Source organism: Paroedura picta, chromosome 7 (assembly GCF_049243985.1).
Source record: "Paroedura picta isolate Pp20150507F chromosome 7, Ppicta_v3.0, whole genome shotgun sequence".
NCBI lineage: Eukaryota > Metazoa > Chordata > Lepidosauria > Squamata > Gekkonidae > Paroedura > Paroedura picta.
Window position 1 is genome coordinate 99,514,944 of NC_135375.1, and position 20,209 is coordinate 99,535,152.

General features: G+C 49.1%; 2 protein-coding genes across 3 annotated transcripts in view; both read right to left on the reverse strand.

Annotated features, from left to right (window-relative positions):
- The window catches only part of DCTN6 (dynactin subunit 6), a 240,542-nt gene that overhangs the window by 25,387 nt on the left and 194,946 nt on the right, over positions 1-20,209 (reverse strand). The gene's annotated exons all lie outside the window — the stretch shown is intronic.
- The window catches only part of PRAG1 (PEAK1 related, kinase-activating pseudokinase 1), a 77,666-nt gene that overhangs the window by 4,087 nt on the left and 53,370 nt on the right, over positions 1-20,209 (reverse strand). For both annotated transcript variants that reach the window (XM_077345656.1, XM_077345657.1), the window contains exons 4-5: positions 9,008-9,165; positions 4,730-5,469 (exon numbers count right to left, since the gene is read on the reverse strand). In XM_077345656.1, the coding sequence (XP_077201771.1) occupies positions 4,730-5,469; positions 9,008-9,165 (898 nt within the window). The remainder of the gene's footprint in view (positions 1-4,729; positions 5,470-9,007; positions 9,166-20,209) is intronic.

The following is a 20,209-nucleotide window of genomic DNA, read 5'->3' on the forward strand; positions in this document are numbered from 1 at the left end:
TGACAAGCAACACATCCTCTCTCTTAGCCTGACCTACCTTGCAGGGTTGCTAGGACGCTAATAGGAAGCCAGGAGAACCCATCTATTCTCCTCTGAATTCCTTAGGAGGAGCTCCAAAAATGTGCTAGAGATTTCTGAAGGTGGAAGTTGGCATTTGGCAGGAGACCTGGTTAGTTTCTATGAACCATTAAACTTTTTTTTTTTTAAGTGGTGTCTGGGAAGGGGAGGGATGCTTAGTTTTCTTCCATCACTGTCTGCTGCTTCTCACCTGGTCATTTTCTCCCAATTATGGTAAAACATACCTGGAAACTGCCAATTGGGGGGGGGGAAGGGGGAGGAGAGAACGGGGAGGTTAGGGTTAAACACCTCTCACCCACTTGGCCAGTGCAGCTTTTTAGCTGTTCAGAAGAGATCTAAGTTCCCAGTCTGCAGATTTTTGCATCTAGTGTTTTGGCTCCATTCTCCCCTAATCATGTTCACCAAGCCGCGTGCGAGAAAGATGACTAACGGCGTCTTGGCTCGGAAGAGATGACGGGAGCTTTGTCTCGGCTCAAAACTTCCCAACTGCCAGGCCTGTCGAAGCCTGACTCCCGGCAACGAGCCCATCGCTGGCTGCTTCCGCGTCTTCAAGCCCCGTGCAGCAATTTGCGCAGGGAGAGAGATGAGGAATAACTCGGGCCGTCGATCCGAAATATTCGAGCGACGAAAAGGAAAGCGTTCCTGAAAAGTCACCTAGAAACTCGTCTGAGGCAGGCTGGTGAGCTCCTGGCCTTTCGTTCTCTGGCCGGGTTTCAATGTGCCACTGTCTGCTAGCATCAGACAATAAAGGCATGCTCTGTCGCAGAGGGGGGACACGCACACGTGTGGTCTGCGGCCCGCACAAAAAGGGGGTTGTCTCCGTCCCTCGCCATCGCACTCTTGTCTGCAGGCAGCGTCCGCTGGGAGTCAGAACCGAGCTGACGAAGGGAACTGACAGGAAGGCGGGCCTTCCCCTTTGTCAGCCGGCATCGGCACAGACGGTGCTCCGTGCAGCGCATTGAAAATGAGTGCCCCGGCTGAGCCACAGTGTGAGGACAGAGGCGGTGGGACTGGGAAACCGGGGAGGTTTCAGACGACAATTCAGGATTTGTTTAAAGGAAGTGGGGAGCATTCACTGTCTTTCCAAATTTAAAGGAAAATTGAACTTTCATTTTTGAGGTAGGGCTGCTGACAGCTCTGGGGATGCAATTTACCAGGTGATATTATTTACATCCACACCATAACAAGCTTCAGTGGCCAATGTCCACATTTTAAGCCCCTATTAAAGGAAGGCAGCGTGGTGCAGTGGTTAAGAGCCCTGGTCTCTAATCTGGAGAACTGGGTTTGATCCCCCACTCCTCCACATGCAGCCAAGTGAGTGACCTTGGGCTAGTCATAGTCCTGTTAGAGCAGGGGTAGTCAAACTGCGGCCCTCCAGATGTCCATGGACTACAACTCCCAGAAGCCCCTGCCAGCATTCGCTGGCAGGGGCTTCTGGGAGTTGTAGTCCATGGACATCTGGAGGGCCACAGTTTGACTACCCCTGTGTTAGAGCAATTCTCAAAGCAGTTCTATCAGAGCTCTCTCAGCCCCACCTACCTCATAGGGGGTCTGTTGTGGGGAGGGGAAGGGAAGGCGATTGTAAGCCTCTTTGAGACTCCTTTGGGTCTAAAGGAGCAGGGTCTAAAACCCAACTCTTCTTCAGTGTTGGATTTTGCATACTGACCTGCTCTTCTTAAGATCATTGTTTAAATTTTAAAAGTATGTTCCTAGACCTCATCATTGTGCAGGAAAAGTCACAAAACCCTCCCGTGCAGTAATATACTGAAGACAAGACTGCACATCACCCCGAAAAGCTCTGATGAAACAGGATTGGAGTCCTACACAATGCTCATTTCCCATTGTCATCAACGGACCTTACTTCTGAGTCAGTATCCCCAGCAAAAGCAAAGAGAGGCCCATCGCCTTCCTTTTAAAGTGGCCATGATCCAGAAACATTGAGACAATGGGTGCACATATGTTAAACATTTTTTAAAAATGATTAAGAAGGTTAATCCTCCTGGTTAATTAAGTAAGAGCTGCAAAATTCAGCTCCGGCAGGCCGCTTCCGTGAACAGATGCCGAATTCCGTGACTGCTGTAAAAGCTCGTTAATTAGCATGAAGGAGATCTTTGTGGGGAGCTCCCTCACACTGTGCACGCCTTTGATTCCGCACTGGGCCACAATCGACCGGAAATATCTCCGATGAACGTGACATAAATTACAGCTGCACCAAATCTAACAGGCGCAAACAAGGGTGGCTATTCTTTATTACAAAAATAATAGGAGGCCCTGTTCTTGTGCCTTGACCAGAACCCCGAAAGTCAACAGCAAGGCTTCCCCCTCTCCTATGCACCATTTATCTCCATCCTTGGAAACACGGAAAAGCTTTTCCTACTGATATTCTGCACGATGTCAAGGGACACAACAGCGGTTCTCTGGGCTTTCTGCCCCGAGTATGAGGCAGCTTTGTCATTTTGCAAATTGGGGACTATGGGCAGGCTGAACCTCATGGTGAACTAAGCCAGGGCTGGAAAATTCAGCTCTAGCACAGAAATGCAGCTCTCTGTGCCCACTGCTTGCATCTTGAGAGCAAGCGTACTGCAGTGGTTAAGAGCAGCAGATTCTCATCCGGAGAACCGGGTTTCTTGGATACCCCACTCCTCCATAGGCAGCCAGCTGGGTGACCTTGGGCTAGTCACAGTGCTCGTAAAGCTGTTCTTGCACAGCCGTTTCCCTAGAGTTTCCAACCCCAACTACCTCACGGGGTGCCTGTTGTGGGGAGAGGAAGGGCAAGGTGTTTTTAAGCCACTTTGGGACTCCTTCGATTAGTGAAAAGCGGGGTATAACAACCCCCCCCCCCAGCTCTTCTTTTTTCAATAGGCCCGGTGCAAGAGAAATCCCCCCGAAATGTTCTTTCGCCAGCCTTTGGGGCCGATTTAATCACTCGTGGATTCGAGGGAGCATATGAATCGTCTGTTGTTGGCACTTCCCCAGACGGAGAGCGGGAGTCGTGCCTGCTCTCCTACACCTGTGCTGTGAGGGTTGTTGTGGCAACCCAACCCCTTGGCTGGGTTCCAGCCTCCTTAAGAAAGGAAAGGAAGCCGTAGCCGTGCTGGGGAACCGACACTGTAAAAACACCACTTTCCCTCCAGTCCTTGCTAGGGCTGACCCTCGGCCTGATGTCGGATTCCCAGTTGCTTCCGCGAGACCTTGCAGGCCGAGCTTGTTTCCTGAGAGCCGATCTCCACGGGCAGCTGTCTGTCCTGGGTTTCGAGGGGCTCGATCCTGCCGACAGACAGGCTTGATGACTTATCACAGAACAGCTTACAGTTCACGCCCCCGGTTCATCTTCAGTTGACTGGCCTCACACAAATTATGCCATCTGCCCATGCAGTCCAGGGAATCCATCTGCGAGGTGTTCACAAGAACTGACTGCTGGGTTCATGGGCAGGTACCGAAAACACCGGGAGATACTTCAGTGGGAAGTTTTAATCAAAGCAGGCAGCCTTGTGGGTTAAGTGTTAGGAAAGCATTCCAATTGTTCAAGAAAGGAGTGTAATTGTGCAAATTGGACTCATCTTAGGTCAAAGTTTGAGTCCCGTGACACCTTTAAGACCAAGAAAAATTTAATTCTGGGTAGAAGCTTTCGTGTGCAGGCGTAGTTCTTCCGATACTGCCAGATATTCTTCAGATACTTCAGATCTCTAAAGAAGTGTGCCTGCACATGAATGTTTATACCCAGAATGTAAAGGTCCCATTGGACTCAAATTTTATTCTGCTGCTTCAAACCAGTGCAGTCACCCAAATTGGATTCAGTTTAACTTGCTTGTGAGCAGCTCACATCTCTATCTCCCTTGAGATTCTTTCATTCGAGAACTGCTACTTTCTCTAACCTTTTCCTGTTTGAGAACTACCTTAGATTTCAGGGGAAGCCAATCAAACAAACAAGGCAGAGGGTATTTCTGTACCGTTGGCCAGACACCTTCCCAGTTGACACCAGATTTCCCCTGGTAAAATTCAAGTAAACTTGGAGATTCTCTCTTAGGCAGAACTTCTGAGGGATTCCGAAGAAAGCCAAATAAGATTAGCCACATTTCTATGAGGGACTTTGAGTATCTTAGGCTGATAGCTAATTTGGCCTAAGGTAAAATTCAGAGCAAATATGATAAGTCCTCTCCTAGTCAAACTGAGGGAAGCCCAAAGAGTCTTGAGAAACCTTCTGAAATTCCACAGTGGGGAGTGGTTTGCACACCCTTCAGAGGATCAGATCGGCCTAGTTCTTGAAACAGGGGATCAGAGCAAAAAGGCACACATCTTTTTAAGCATGTAACCCTCTATAGAATTCTGACACAGGGTGGTGGGTGCGGCCACAAAATGGCTGCCACAGGAGGTGGAGCGAGCCACAAAATGGCCACTGTAGCTTTCCTCCAGCCACACACTTGAAGACCCTTGTGTTGTGGTGGCAGTTGCTGCCAAAACGACATTAAAAAAAAATCTTCACAGCCAATCACAAATTCAACTGCCAGTCTGAAAAAGGCCCTACATGGTCCCACTCACCGTCCCAAAAACCTGGGTGGGGGCCAAAACGATTGCCAGCAGGAGCCGTGGTGCTCACAGGCGCCATGTTGCGGACCCCTGCTTCACAAAACAGCATCTTGCCACTACGTACCTTGACCGCATAGGTGCTGGAGGGGTCCTTGGCGCAGGTCGCGCAGTAGTAGATGGCGTCCCCTGAGCTGCAGCAGGGCTTGTTGCAGGTGAGTTTGAAATGAGACCAGTTGTTCTCGTTGAAATGCAGTTCGCTCTTCTGCTCGCGCATGAAGCAGTCTTCGCATTTCGCGACAAGGCGGCGCAAGGACTCCGCGTAGAGCCCTCCTAACTTCGCATACACCCCTTCCTTGTTGTCGATGTTGCTGAGGAGGCTGTGGAGCTGGAGGCTGGAACCCGAGGGAACCGGGGCGGCCATATTGTGCTGGGAGGAGGAACGAGGAGGCAGAGTTCTGTCCTGGGAGCAACAGGCGTTGCCGCTCTTGGCTGAAAGCGGAAAGGGGGAATGGGACGCCTTGAAGGCCTTTTCCAACGACTCGGAAGAGGAGAACGTTCTGTGGGTGATTCCCAAATTGGAGCCGAAGGGGGATTCTTCGCGGATGCAGACGTTGCTTTCTGACTGACTGAAGTTCAGCTTGGGGCTTCTGGGGAGGGCTGCTCTGGCCGGCGAGGCTGGGCCCCAGTAAAAACCATCCGGCGACGACACAGCTCTGCTGACCGTCTTCTTTTGGGGCAGCGGGGGCGGCTGTAAGGGTACGCAGGGTGGCCGGTCTTGGCTAGAACACGCAGGGACGTGAGCCGGAGGGAAGAGGTGCTTCCCGGAACGGGTCGGGGAATGCAGACTAGCCTTGCACGATGGCCCTGAAACAGAGGCGGGGACACAACCGGGGATGTCAGAGATTCTCAAACGCCCCACCAGCGGGGATAAATAAAGATGCTTCATAACCTCCAGGCCTTGTATTGCGTTGCGTCTAAATAGGTAAGTGCTCAAGCAAAGGTTAATGTATTTCTGACTTCGGAGATTGTGAACCTCATATCTGAGGATCAAGCCAGCTATGATCTCGGTGGCAAGGCGACTGCGGGGTAGAGATGGCAGCCTCAAAGTGGGGCCTGAGGATCCCCTGGAATTACAGCTCATCTCCAGACAGCAGTTTCTCTCGAGAAAATGGATGCTTTGGAGGGTGGAGTCTGCGGCATTGCATCTCAATGAGGCCCCTGTCCCTCACAGACCTTGCCCCAAGCCCCCCCCCCGCCCCCGTGGCCATGGGGCCATGGTATTTCTACTTGGACAGCTTGTGATCTAGCATTCTTTTGAAAGAAGGACCACTGGGGAGAATGAGGAGGCCAAAACAGCCTTGTAAAGTTCCCCTCCAAATAAGGGGGAGGGAAGGAGCAAGCTCACCAGGGGTCTCATGTGACTTGCACTGCCTGCCTTGTGTGCAGCAGGGGCTTAAGGTTGCTAAGTTTCCCGATTGGGTGGAGTTAATTTATATTTGCTCGCCGCACCCTGATTGGCCCTATTCCATCTCGGACAGCCAGGACACTCTCCACCCCCAGGGCTGTTTCACAATTATTAAGAGGAACAATGGATAAGGATGTGGTTGTGTTCACCTGCCCCCTCCCTCCCAAAACGGCCAATGATGTCCTCGGAGGATGTGGAAAGGGGAGGGATCCCAGTCACACAAATCCTTGCTGGGCAAGGCACGTGCTAGCAACTGGAGTCCAGTGGCAGGGAACTGTGGCCTGATGGCATCACTTCTGGGGTTTCTTGAAGCCTGTAGAATGTTTCAGGAGTTTCTCAATGGCAAAAAGGTTTGAGAAAGTCTGGAGTGAGCCAATGCTAGCTATTTATTTATTTATACATACATACATTTATCAAAGAAGAGGAGTTGGTTTTTATACCTTGATTTTCACTGCCTGACGGAGTCCCAAAGCAACTTACAAACACCTCATCCTTTCTCTCCAAACTGTGAAGTAAGTGGGGCTGGGCTGAGGCAGTTCTGAGAGAACTGTGACTAGCCCAAGGTCATCCAGCAGGCCTCATGTGTTTCAGAGGGGCTTACAGTCACCTCCCCTTCCTTTCCCCACAACAGACATCTTGTGAGATAGGTGAGGCTAAGAGAGCTCTGACAGAACTGTGAACAGCTCTAACCAGACTGTGACTAGCCCAAGGTTGCCCAGTTGGCTGCATGTTTAGGAGTGGGGAGTCAAATCCGACTCTAAAGATTAGAGGCTGCAGCTTTTAATCACTGCACCAAGCTGGCTCTTAGAAATGAGAGCCAACACTGTTTGGTGCTTGTAAGGGGAAGAAAAGGCTCTTTAGTGTAGAACTGGGCACTGTCTGCCAATGAACAAGAGAGCTGGAGCAGAATAAATATTTAAACAATGAGGAAACCTATGTGAGGGCTGGGTGGGAAGCATACTTGCTCAGGTACAGATACTCAGAAGTAGTTTGCCTGCCAGCCATACAGTATTCTTTAAAAGGGTAACTAAGATACATATTATAGAAGAGTCCTCCAAAACAGAGGGACACTGTTCTTGCAAATTAAAACCTGCATGTCTACTTCACTGTCACACTCCCAAAGTTTGCTTTTAGAGAATGTTTAAGATTAAGGATTGGCCACCCGCAAAGGAGATCCCGCTTCCCATGTTTCTGCCTGGCTCTGGGGCCCTACGCTGCTCTGCAGGTGCGCTCTGTTGCCAGTGGCCACTCAGACATGTGCCCCAAGCCACTAGCCAGGTGGCCCTGAGTTGCTAGGAAACTTGGTGATGCGGACGGTGGTACTGGGACCAACAAAGCTGCCCACTTTTGGTGTCCCCGGAGCCCCCTACCTAGTGGGCAGGCCACCTCTGAGTGCAAGATGACTGCTCAGGCAAGTGCCCACTTTTGGTATCCCTGGAGCCCCCTACCTAGTGGGCAGGCCACCTCTGAGTGCAAGATGACTGCTCAGGCAAGTGCCCCCTTTTGGTGTCCCCGGAGCCCCCTACCTAGTGGGCAGGCCACCTCTGAGTGCAAGATGACTGCTCAGGCAAGTGCCCACTTTTGGTATCTCCGGAGCCCCCTACCTAGTGGGCAGGCCACCTCTGAGTGCAAGATGACTGGTCAGGCAAGTGCCCACTTTTGGTGTCCCCGGAGCCCCCTACCTAGTGGGCAGGCCACCTCTGAGTGCAAGATGACTGGTCAGGCAAGTGCCCACTTTTGGTGTCCCCGGAGCCCCCTACCTAGTGGGCAGGCCACCTCTGAGTGCAAGATGACTGCTCAGGCAAGTGCCCACTTTTGGTATCCCTGGAGCCCCCTACCTAGTGGGCAGGCCACCTCTGAGTGCAAGATGACTGCTCAGGCAAGTGCCCACTTTTGGTGTCCCCGGAGCCCCCTACCTAGTGGGCAGGCCACCTCTGAGTGCAAGATGACTGCTCAGGCAAGTGCCCACTTTTGGTATCCCCGGAGCCCCCTACCTAGTGGGCAGGCCACCTCTGAGTGCAAGATGACTGCTCAGGCAAGTGCCCACTTTTGGTGTCCCCGGAGCCCCCTACCTAGTGGGCAGGCCACCTCTGAGTGCAAGATGACTGCTCAGGCAAGTGCCCACTTTTGGTATCCCCGGAGCCCCCTACCTAGTGGGCAGGCCACCTCTGAGTGCAAGATGACTGCTCAGGCAAGTGCCCCCTTTTGGTGTCCCCGGAGCCCCCTACCTAGTGGGCAGGCCACCTCTGAGTGCAAGATGACTGCTCAGGCAAGTGCCCACTTTTGGTATCTCCGGAGCCCCCTACCTAGTGGGCAGGCCACCTCTGAGTGCAAGATGACTGCTCAGGCAAGTGCCCACTTTTGGTATCCCTGGAGCCCCCTACCTAGTGGGCAGGCCACCTCTGAGTGCAAGATGACTGCTCAGGCAAGTGCCCACTTTTGGTATCTCCGGAGCCCCCTACCTAGTGGGCAGGCCACCTCTGAGTGCAAGATGACTGCTCAGGCAAGTGCCCACTTTTGGTATCCCTGGAGCCCCCTACCTAGTGGGCAGGCCACCTCTGAGTGCAAGATGACTGCTCAGGCAAGTGCCCACTTTTGGTGTCCCCGGAGCCCCCTACCTAGTGGGCAGGCCACCTCTGAGTGCAAGATGACTGCTCAGGCAAGTGCCCACTTTTGGTATCTCCGGAGCCCCCTACCTAGTGGGCAGGCCACCTCTGAGTGCAAGATGACTGCTCAGGCAAGTGCCCACTTTTGGTATCTCCGGAGCCCCCTACCTAGTGGGCAGGCCACCTCTGAGTGCAAGATGACTGCTCAGGCAAGTGCCCACTTTTGGTATCCCTGGAGCCCCCTACCTAGTGGGCAGGCCACCTCCGAGTGCAGGATGACTGCTCAGACAAGCAATCACAGTCCACCACTCCATGTCCAAACTCTGCCTACCTCCATTGCTGAATGTCGTGGTGTCCAGGTGCAAACTATCCGTGGAGCCGGCTGTGAAAGTGACGTGGACCGCCTGGAAAGGTGGGCTGTGGCTTTCTGCGGCATCACCACTGAGTTTCTCCAAATCCGAATTACTCTTGTTCATTTTTAAAAAATGCCTAGAAAAGAAAATGGAAAGTGTCTCACACACTAGGATGTCAGGCGTTCATTCAAGAGACACAGGGCACTGGGTTTGAGAGACAGCAGGAGAACACAATGCTATATTATTATTTTGATTTATTTTCTGCCACTCCTGGAACCGGCTTGTGGCGGGGCATGACTGTCCATAATAAAATCCCAATAAAACCCTTTACGTCTGTCCAGTTATGCACCAGGCATTTAAAAAGCAGTTCATGGCCACAGTTCTGAGAGTCAAAACTTGTACCTACACGGAATAACACGTCTCTCATATTTCTTCAGGATGGTCTCTGTATAATGATTTCCCCTCCAGGTAATTTTATTAGCAACTAATTTTTAATTCTTATTTTAAATGTCGTATAAATGCTTTGTTTAATTTAATCCAGATCCTGATTCATCTTGTTATAGCCATCATTTCGTGTTTAGGTTGTATTATCACTATCACAAACATCCGTTTATTCCAAGTAGTCTGGATATATCTGATTACTATTATGAACTTGGATTATGATTTCTATATATGCCATTAAAGGCTTTTGGAATTTTGATTTGATCAGCTCATTCCCCCAGTTCCTAACGCATCGTCGGCACTTCTCTCGAATTCAACAGAACTTACCTCCTGCTGCAGATCGAGCCCTTGGATTCACCAGAAGCTTTAGAATCATAGAATAATAGAGCTGGAAGGGACCTCATGGGTCATCTAGTCCAACCCCCTGCACTATGCAGGACACTCAAAACCTCATCGCTCATCCACTGTAGCCTGCCACCCCCTTGAGCCTTCACAGAATCAGCCTCTCCATCAGATGGCTATCCAGCCTCTGTTTAAAAATTTCCAAAGATGGAGAGCCCACCACCTCCCGAGGAAGCCTATTCCACTGAGAAACCACTCTAACTGTCAGGAACTTCTTCCGGATGTTTAGATGGAATTTCTTTTGAATTAATTTCATCCTATTGGTTCTGGTCCATCCCTCTGGGGCAAGAGAGAACAACTCTACTCCATCCTCTATGGCAGCCTTTTAAATACTTTATATGCAACACTGATGTATAACGTCCCCAAAGCATCCAGACAACACCTTGGTAAAGCAGACTAGAACAGGGATACTCATCTGAGAACCCAATCAGATGCATGTTAGGAACTCTGGGTTAATTTTTGAAAAACTTAATTTTCAGGTGCAGAGGAGGGATTCCAATGTGGGAGGAAGGCAGGCAGGCTTAGAACCTTCCTCCATGGGGTCAGGGTCGGGGTCACCCTCTCTTCAGCACCCAAAAAGTAAGTTTTGTCAAAACAAATGCTCCTGGAGCTCTGAAGATTAGAACATTTAAGCACATGTCACGTCTGGCCCTTGCAAGGAAGGAAAACCAAGAGCAACACTGAGACCTTGGGTGCTCATGTCCAAAGGGGCATTTGAACCGGCGTTGCTTCTGCACACAGCTTTTCCTCTGCAGCAGCTTTTATTTTAGTTTCTGCACCCCATGGATGCTGTTCCGCTGAGCTTGTGACTTTTCCCAGCCTCTGCTGAAGTTTTCCCCAAACCACCCACGGCACAATCTTTCCCCAAAGACTGTACTGATAGCAAGTTTGGGGGAAGGACCGATGCGAAGAGGAAGATTTCCTTCCCCTTCCCCACATCTAATGCCGTTTCCCCCCTCAACCCAGCAGATTTCCTTTTACATTATCCACAGTAGCTACATCACTATTTTTTAAAAACCTTGCAGAGGCAAAGGGAGAAGATAAAGGCTGGGGGAAAGCACAGAGAAGACCTCTGTGCCACTGTTCAATTGCAATGCCAGTGAAACGGAGAATCGCCCCTGTGCAGGAATATCCTGGAGCTTTCTTGCTCACAACTCATGCTGGTAACTGCTCTGCTCTACTTGCAGACGAATGCTGTGAATACCACGGACCGCCAAAGCTACCAACAAGACAGTTTTAGAGAGGAGCAAACCAACTATGTCATTAGAAGGGAAGATATTACGGCTGAAGCTCACTGACTTCGGGCACATCATGCGATCAATCTCGCTAGAAAAATCATTAATGCTTGGCCTGGTCAGCGGCAAAAGGAAACGTGGTCGCCAAAGGATCCGCTGGCTCGACACGATCAAAGCTGATACAGGGATGACCATGAACCAACTAAAAGAAGCAGTCAGACACAGGGACGCATGGCCAAGGCTTTCCTATAGAATTGCCAAGGGTCGGACACGACTGAACAGATAACATCATCATCACTTGAAACAGCCTCTACTGGCCCCTGCCCCATTTAACTTCAGGCAAAATACTGGTGGATACCTCGTTGCTTTTCTAAGTCAGACGAACTGAATGCAAATGACACAGTTAGTTGTGCATTTCCCCCAAATTCCTACTTCTTCACAGCGGAAAAGAGAACACCACAGATCTCTCTCTTCGTTTAGCTTTATTAAGGAGCCAGCGTGGCATAGTGGTTAAGAGTGTAGAACAAAGTACCTGAGAGACCCAGGTTCAAGTCCCTCCTCGGGCTGTGGACTTGCTGTCCAGTCACACTCTTAGCCTCCCCTACGTCAAAAGGTTGGTGTGTGGGTAAAAACGGAGAAGCCATCTTGATTTCCCACCAGGGAGAAAGGTGGGATATAAATTAAGTAAGCAATTAAAACGAGTAGAAATGGGACCCATTTCCCCAAAGACAGGGGTGTTTCCTATTATTAGTGGCGATTTGAACAGGGAAACTGAGGCATTCATTTCTCCTTGGCTGCAATGCTACAGAAGTGACGCCTCCATCGATTTCATCCGTTCCGAAATAATTTCATTTTACCTCATTAAGGAATTTCCTTCCACATAAACATCTTGAGGGTTTGCCTTTAGAGGGTCAGATGCATTTGTCATTAAAACAAAAAACAAAAACAAAACTTCACCAAGAGCCCTCTCCTATACTTTCTGGAGTCATCCAACACAAAGGGAGCAGGAAATGGGGATTTTTTCCCCCTCCCTCACCTGTGTCTTCAGAAAGAAACATAACAGAAAGGGTCACTAAGCTGCATTTCAGATGCCTCTTCAACGGTGTGTCTTTTTCATTCCTATGACAATAGGGATCAGCGTAGCCCGATTAAAATGAATGAGGGAGAACAAAGGACTATACACCTTGGGCGGGTTAAACAACCTTAACAGGGTCTCATGTGACAGCACAATAGCCGATGATTCAGAGGTATTCTTTTCTTTAATTCATAACCTTTAGCAGGCTCTCAGCTTGAAAACAACGTGTGGGAGTCAGATACCGGGGGTCTATATGACCCCACAAAGAATCAGATCACTGAATTAACAAACCTCCTGTATTTCCCCTGCATGGCTATATTTCCTCTGTACTAGAAACACTGGATTTTGATGCAATTTCATTGTTTACCCTCCCTTAAACGGATGCAGCTGCCAAATGCCGTTATCTTATTTGTCATTGACTTCCGACAAGTAAGTTGATTTCTACAGCCCTTCTGTGCCTAGAATGGACATCTTCAGTATCTGGCTGATAGATTCGTGTCGTTTGGAGCTCTTCAGGACTTACCATTGGATGACAGGACTTCCTCACCTCCCCCTAGCTACAGCCCGTAGTGTCCCCCGGAATGCTGCTCCTAGGGGAAAGGGTACCCCCCCCCAGGAACAACATAAGGGGCAGCTCCAGGATGGGGGCATCTGTCAAACCCACCCCCTCCCCATGCGCACAGATCTGTTTGACGGGACTCAGCCCTGAATCATTATCCCCAAAACCACTTCCTCCCCTATCAACAGTTTTGTTCAGGATTGCCTTCAAGCCGAAAGACGCAAATCAACATTGCAAAAGATATTCCACAGAGAAGCCCAAAGCATGCAATCTAGGCTAGTTTTTAAAGTCTGTACGGCAAGTCGCTTTGTTCGAAACCCATTCATGCAGCGGCGACTCAAGACTAAGGAACTTTCACGGACCTTCCCCAGTCAAAAGAAGAAGAGTTGTTTTTTTATACCCCACTGAAGTCTCAGAGTGGCTTACAGTCACCTTCCCTTCCTCTCCCCACAACAGACAGACACCCTGCCAGGCAGGTGAGGCTGACAGAGTCCTGAGAGAGACTGCTCTGTGAGAACAGCATTATCAGGTCTGTGATTAGCCCAAGCTCACCCAGCTGGCTGCCTGTAGAGGAGCAGGGACACAACCCCAGCTTGTCAGATTAGAATCTGCTACTCTTATCCACTACACCAGGGGTAGTCAACCTGTGGTCCTCCAGATGTCCATGGACTACAATTCCCATGAGCGCCTGCCAGCGAATGCTGGCAGGGGCTCATGGGAATTGTAGTCCACGGACATCTGGAGGAACACAGGTTGACTACCCCTGCACTACACCACGCTGGCTCTCCATCTATGTACTCAAACAGCTGTATCTATAGATAACTCACCATCCCAGCAGAGAGCGTAAAAACAAAAAGTCAAACTTCTGTTCAGAGGAATCTGACATCTTGGCCTGCATCCACTCCGACACCAATCGAGGCCAGGCTGATAGAAGTTAAAATGTTCCGTGGCGCCGTTCTAGGATCAGAGCACCTTTTAAAAAGCTCGTGACTTGTGATCTGCTGTGGACTCTGTGTGCGAGGGGACCTCCCTTTTTATTCCCACTGCCTTATGTAAAGTGCACTTTCTGAATAGGGATAAAATGAATAAGAATAAAACCAGAAGTCTTAGCTTGAGTGGGAACTCTGGCTCTTAGTGTCTTACCACGCCAGGTTATAACCTCCAGCATTTTCTGCAAAGTGGGTTTACTTTTGTATTATGCAGGACTGTTAATGTAAATGGCATTTTACGAAGAAACCAAGCAACAATAACCATCAAAAACCAGGGTCCCTGCCCTGAGGAGCTTACAATCTAAGTGGGACAGACCATGAAATAAAGGAAGGGGGGGGGGGAAGGAAGAGAAAGCAGGAGAGGAACGTAAGCAAATGATCGCACATGCGTGGTTACAGACAGCCACGTGCTCTAGCTTGTGAGCCAGCTTGGGGTAGTGGTTAAGAGAGGCGGCCTCTAATCTGGAGAATTGGGTTTAGATGCTCCACAGTTCTCTTAGAGATGTTCCTGCATAGCAGTTCTCTCAGAGCTCTCGCAGCCCCACCTACCTCGCAGCATGTCTATTGTGAGGAGAGGAAGGGAAAGTTATTTGTCTCCTCTGGGTAGTGAAAAACGGGAAATAAAAACCTAGCTCTTCTTCTTCACGTGACAGTGATCAGAACCGGATCAGTACCCTAGGTCTGAAATCCCTATCGCAGCCATGTACCCAGTGGTATTTCATTAGCTAGATGAAACTGTTATGGGGGACTCTATTTGAACTGACGTGGGGCTCCATGAACATGGGAAGGCAGTACATGGATCCCCACGGCAGGGCAGGGCCTTTTCGGCTTGAGAAAATAGTGCAGGGGGAAGAAGAAGAAAAGTTGGGTTTTATACCCCGCTTTTCACTGCCTGAAGGAGTCTCAAAGCGGCTTGCAATATCGCCTTCCCTTCCTCTCCTCACAACAGGCACCCTGTGGGGTAGGTGGGTCTGAGAGAGCCCTGACAGAAATGTTCCATGAGAACAGCTCTAACAGGACTCTGACTGGCCCAAGATCACCCAGCTGGCTGCCTGTGGAGAAGCAGGGATTCAAACCCAGCTCACTAGATTAGAGGACGCTGTTCTCAAACACGACACCAAGATGGCTGAAGATCCCCCTCATGCCATGCTCCTGAGCCATATCAGGCCATGACTACAAGTCAAGCAAAGGGCCCCCCCCCCCGACTCATTGTGTATTGCGTACCCCAGCTGCCTGTGTCCAACAGCTGGTTCCCTATAGCTGAAAGACACAGCTGGCAGCACAGTGCATATGTCCACGTGTGTGATTTTAACTCAACTTACTGCCGTTGCCAACCTTCAGGTGAGGCCTGGAGATCTTCTGAAATTACAACTGACCTCCTGGCTGTTTAGATGAGCCCCCTTGGAGGAAACAGCTGCTTCAGAGGAGGGTCTCGACAGCGCCAGGCCCTGCTGAAGCCCTTCCCCATATCCCCACCCTCCCCAAGCTCCAGAAATTTCCCAAACCACATTTGACATCCCTGTGGCATTTGCACTTGGTTGGAAATAGTCTTTGTACTGCCAGCTCTCCAAGTTCTTAAATGAGTAGCCAACACAGAGCTTGGCACAGCGTGAGCCGGGGGAGGCCAGCTGGCATCTTGCGGGTTTACAATTTACCTCTTCCCCAGTCCCCATTCCAAATTTTAATCCAGGCGCTGTATAAATCATTTGCTCCCGGTTGTGTAGTAAGGGAAAGAGATTTGTTTTCAAAAGTTGCAAAAGAGAGAGATTCCACGTTTCAGCGTCCCAACTCTGTGTGTGAGAGTTCTGCGTCAAGATTTTAACCCTGTTTCTGGTGTGAATGCCGACATTAGCTAGACAAATTTACTTAGCAGGCAGCTTAAGTGCCTCTCGTCCCAAAGTAATCTTTATCAGGGCCACTTATCGGGTTACTTTTTAAAAATCTGAGCATACTCTTGAAACTGACCCAATCTCTGGGACGTGTCCATACGGAAATTTTCATTCACTCACTGTGCAATTCTGAGCAAGTCTTTTTCTTCTTTACTTTTTGCTGTTGCGTCTTTTGAAGACAAAAGTGGGGTTTTCAGGGCAAGGGAAGAACAAAACTGGTTTGCCTTTGGGAATTGTAGTCCATGAACATCTGGAGGACCACAGGTTGACTACCCCTGCTCTGGAGGATTTGGACCATTATGTGTGAACCAGGCCACAGTTTCTTCCTCCGCTTATGGACAACATTTCTTTCCATATAACAGGGGTCCCCAACACAGTTCTTTATGGGCATCCACCAACACCTTTTCTATGTCTTTAAAATGTGTCTGCAGGTGAAAAAAGGTCGGGATCCCTCGTCACATAGAGAGAAAAGGCCTGCAAAATTTAAAAGCTCAGGCATTTGCAACCAGATGATATCAATGTAATAAGCGACGATATCATATTTCCACCTGGGGTTGTCGTCCTTCAGGGAGGGGCCTGGGGAGGGATGGAATTTGAGCAGGATGTGATGTCACTTCCGGGCGGAATGCCAGGAATTCCCACTATTGTTAATGGCCTTTGTAGACCTGGGGAAGTTTGCTCTGGAGAACATTTAAAATTAACACTGAGGAAATGCTGGCCTCCCTGCCTAAGAACTGCACCCACAAAACACTGATTTGCCCAGTATCAACTAGCCCCCTCCCCAGTAAGGTTTTTAAAGAAGCAGCTTTTAATGTAATATAGTTTACATCTCTATATTAATGGTTTCAATGGATGTCAATCATGTTATTTTGTATGTTTTTCTCTTGCTATTACCTGTCCTGAGCCAACTGGGAAGCATATGCTATTAAAAAAAGGAATAATAATTATTATTTTTCTCCTTTTTCTCAGTTTCTGAAGGGTGGTAGAGTGGGGCTGGGCCTGTAGGTGGACCCTTGGCTGCCTGGAGAAGGTAAATGACGAGTTTCTTATCACCTGTATAACTTCAGAAGAATGCAATGAAACTAAAGCAGGCCCCAACGTTTTCATAAAGCGTCTGTCACCTTGGGGGCAGGGGGGGGGGTACGGGAGACACAACACTATTATTCTTGGAGGCTGCATTCCACACGAGTGTGTAACCTATCAGTGCCCTGAAACCCATGGCTGGACCAAGGCTGGTCGAAAGCCAGGAGTTGTCGTCGTGTTCCTGAGTACTGCGGTCTTTGAAACGTGGCCCAGAATCCACGGTCCCCCCTGCGTTTCGTCGAGGAAGCCGAAATTAGAATGACACGCATTTTGTTTGTGCAGCTTGAGACAAAGGGTTCGGTCAACCGCATGCAGGAAGAGCTGTTGGTGGCTTTTTTTGGAGACCCAGGTGCAAATTATTCAAGACCCCGAATTTGGGCTTATAACTTTCCCCTCCTTTTCAGCACTAATGGGACAAGGGGGAAGTAAGCACATGGGTCCTACTCAGACTGGGGGGAAGCATGCCCATTTGCATGCTTCGTTTACAGTTTACAAGCAAGGAGGAGATGGCAGAAATGCCAAGGGAAGAGAGCCTAGGGCTTGCCAGGGGAGACGGGGTGCCAGGTCGAGCGCTTTGCCACAGCTCAGGAAGCCTGCACAATGAAGTTCCTACATTTTCCCAGAGCGCATAAAGCTCATGTCCCCGTTTTACCAAAGCCGGTGGAACAAAACATGATTTTTAGAGAGATAAAAGCAGTTTGAGTGAACAAAGCAAATGGCCTTTCAGGAAGGAGGGAGCCCTCGCTTACCAAGAGAGTGAAAACTGACCAAAGAAAAGATTGGGCGAGACAGTATTTCCCTGGGAAAGATATTTTGTGGGCCAAAGGCTGGGCAGGGGGTTACCAAAACCAATTATATGGCACGCAAAGCAAAATCTGTCGAGATCCATATAGAAAACAAAACGGAGCAATAAGAGAGATTCTCAGGTTTAAGTAAAGAAATTAAAAATAAGGGTAGATTCAGTCCGAGGCTGTTGTGAATTAGCTCTGGTCAATGATTGAGCAGAGATTTGGGCATGGCTGGGTCAACGCTTCCCTGCGTTCCCATAAGGAACATCATTCCACATGAAGGATGATGAAACCAAGAACTGATTTTTCTTTTCTAGTGCCGTTTTCTAGTGCCTACAAGCTAGGCTCCAGCAATATGTGGACCGAGAACTTCCAGAAGTACAGGCAGGATTTCGAAGAGGCAGAGGAACTAGAGATCAAATTGCCAACATACGCTGGATCATGGAAAAAGCTAGGGAGTTCCAGAAGAACATCTACTTCTGCTTCATTGACTATGCTAAAGCCTTTGATTGTGTGGAGCACAACAAATTGTGGCAAGTTCTTAAAGAGATGGGAATACCAGAGCATCTTATTTGTCTCTTGAGAAATTTATATGCAGGTCAAGAAGCAACAGTGAGAACTGAACATGGAATCACGGATTGGTTCAAAATTGAGAAAGGAGTTCGGCAAGGCTGTATACTGTCGCCTTGCCTATTTAACTTGTATGCGGAGCACATCATGAGAAAGGCGGGATTAGAGGAGTCACAAATTGGGATCAAGATTGCAGGGAGAAATATCAACAACCTCAGATATGCAGATGATACCACTCTAATGGCAGAAAGTGAAGAGGAACTAAAGAGCCTGTTGATGCGGGTGAAGGAGGAGAGTGCAAAAGTTGGCTTGAAACTCAACATCAAGAAAACAAAGATCATGGCAGCCGGCCCTCTCAATTCCTGGCAAATAGATGGGGAAGAAATGGAGATAGTGACAGATTTTATTTTCCTCGGCTCCAAGATCACTGCAGATGGGGACTGCAGCAAAGAAATTAAAAGACGCTTGCTCCTAGGGAGGAAAGCTATGGCAAATCTAGACAGCATCCTAAAAAGCAGAGACATCACCCTACCAACAAAAGTGCGTTTAGTCAAGGCTATGGTATTCCCAGTTGCAATGTATGGCTGCGAAAGTTGGACCATAAGGAAGGCCGAGCGTCAAAGAATTGAGGCTTTTGAACTCTGGTGCTGGAGAAGACTCTTGCGAGTCCCGTGGACTGCAAGGCGAACAAACCGGTCAGTCCTAGAGGAGATCAGCCCTGACTGCTCTTTAGAAGGCCAGATCCTGAAGATGAAACTCAAATACTTTGGCCACCTCATGAGAAGGAAGGACTCCCTGGAGAAGAGCCTAATGCTGGGAGTGATCGAGGGCAAAAGAAGAAGGGGACGACAGAGAATGAGGTGGATGGATGGAGTCACTGAAGCAGTAGGTGCAAACTTAAAAGGACTCCAGGGAATGGTAGAGGACAGGAAGGCCTGGAGGATCATTGTCCATGGGGTCGCGATGGGTCGGACACGACTTCGCACATAACAACAAGTGCCGTTCCAACTCTCAGAAACTGTTCAGGCGATGCCAACTTCCAGGTGGGACCTGGGGATTTCCTGGAATTACAGCTCATCTTCAGACTACAGAGATTCGTTCCCTGGGAGAAAAGGGCTGCTTTGGAGGGTGGACTCTGTGGCATTGGACTAAACTGGGAGGGCATGAGGCCAGAACCTGCTCCTCATAATTCCCCAGGAGGTAGGATGAGAAAAGGCCCTTGGAAACAGAAAGAAGTTGCAGAAAGCTAAAACACGAAGAAAAAGTTACACCCCTCCCAATTCAGCCTCAGAAGGCTGCCTCCCAAATTAGTGTACAAAGGACAATGGCCTTACATCCCCCCTGATCCAGTTTGCAAGCAGAACTGGAGTTTCCTTGAGTCAGACACAGGGAAGGGGGTTAGAAAAGGCCTTCCAAAAGAAAAGTGCCTATATTGTCTACCATTATGACTTTTCTACAGTTCCCCTTTCAAAGGGGTCACCGCATTCAGTCCTAAAAATAGCCAAATGACTGTAGATTCTCTTCCTCTTCTTTTAAGTGTTGCCTGTGGCGTATTTCTGGGCAACACATGAAGGCTTATCCTAACCCCCCCCCCCAACCGCTTTACATGGTGGTTTCATCTTGAGTGATTACTTGTTCACTCACCATTAACAGAGACGGAGGTTTGTTTTCAACATCCTCTCCGACCCACCCAGCAGTTGAGGCATCCAAAATGATTACGTTTTAACCTCAAGTTCCAGGATTGCATTGTATAGAATGACCACTGAATTGACGGACGGTCCATGTGCAGAGCTCAATGCTAAAGTACTGGTCTTCTCCAGAGATGTACAAATAGGGTATTTTGCAACTTTTCATTTTTATGCTTAGTTGGAAATATCCTTTTTACTTTCCCTGTGTCCTCTAAGACTCGTTTTGTCTGTCGTTTTTACAGCCCTTTCACATAGTTTTAAAAAATTATATGCTGTTTTTGTGCCACAGAATCCCAGAGCTAGGAGGTTCCCCTAGAGGCCATCTATTCTAACCCCCCCCCCAGCCTAATGCAGGGTCAGCTGAAAGCATTCCTGACAAGTCACACATTATTACCGTGTGACATGCTATTTCCTCATTGGGAAAAAGGCGGGGTATATAAATAGATATAGGCAACTAATGA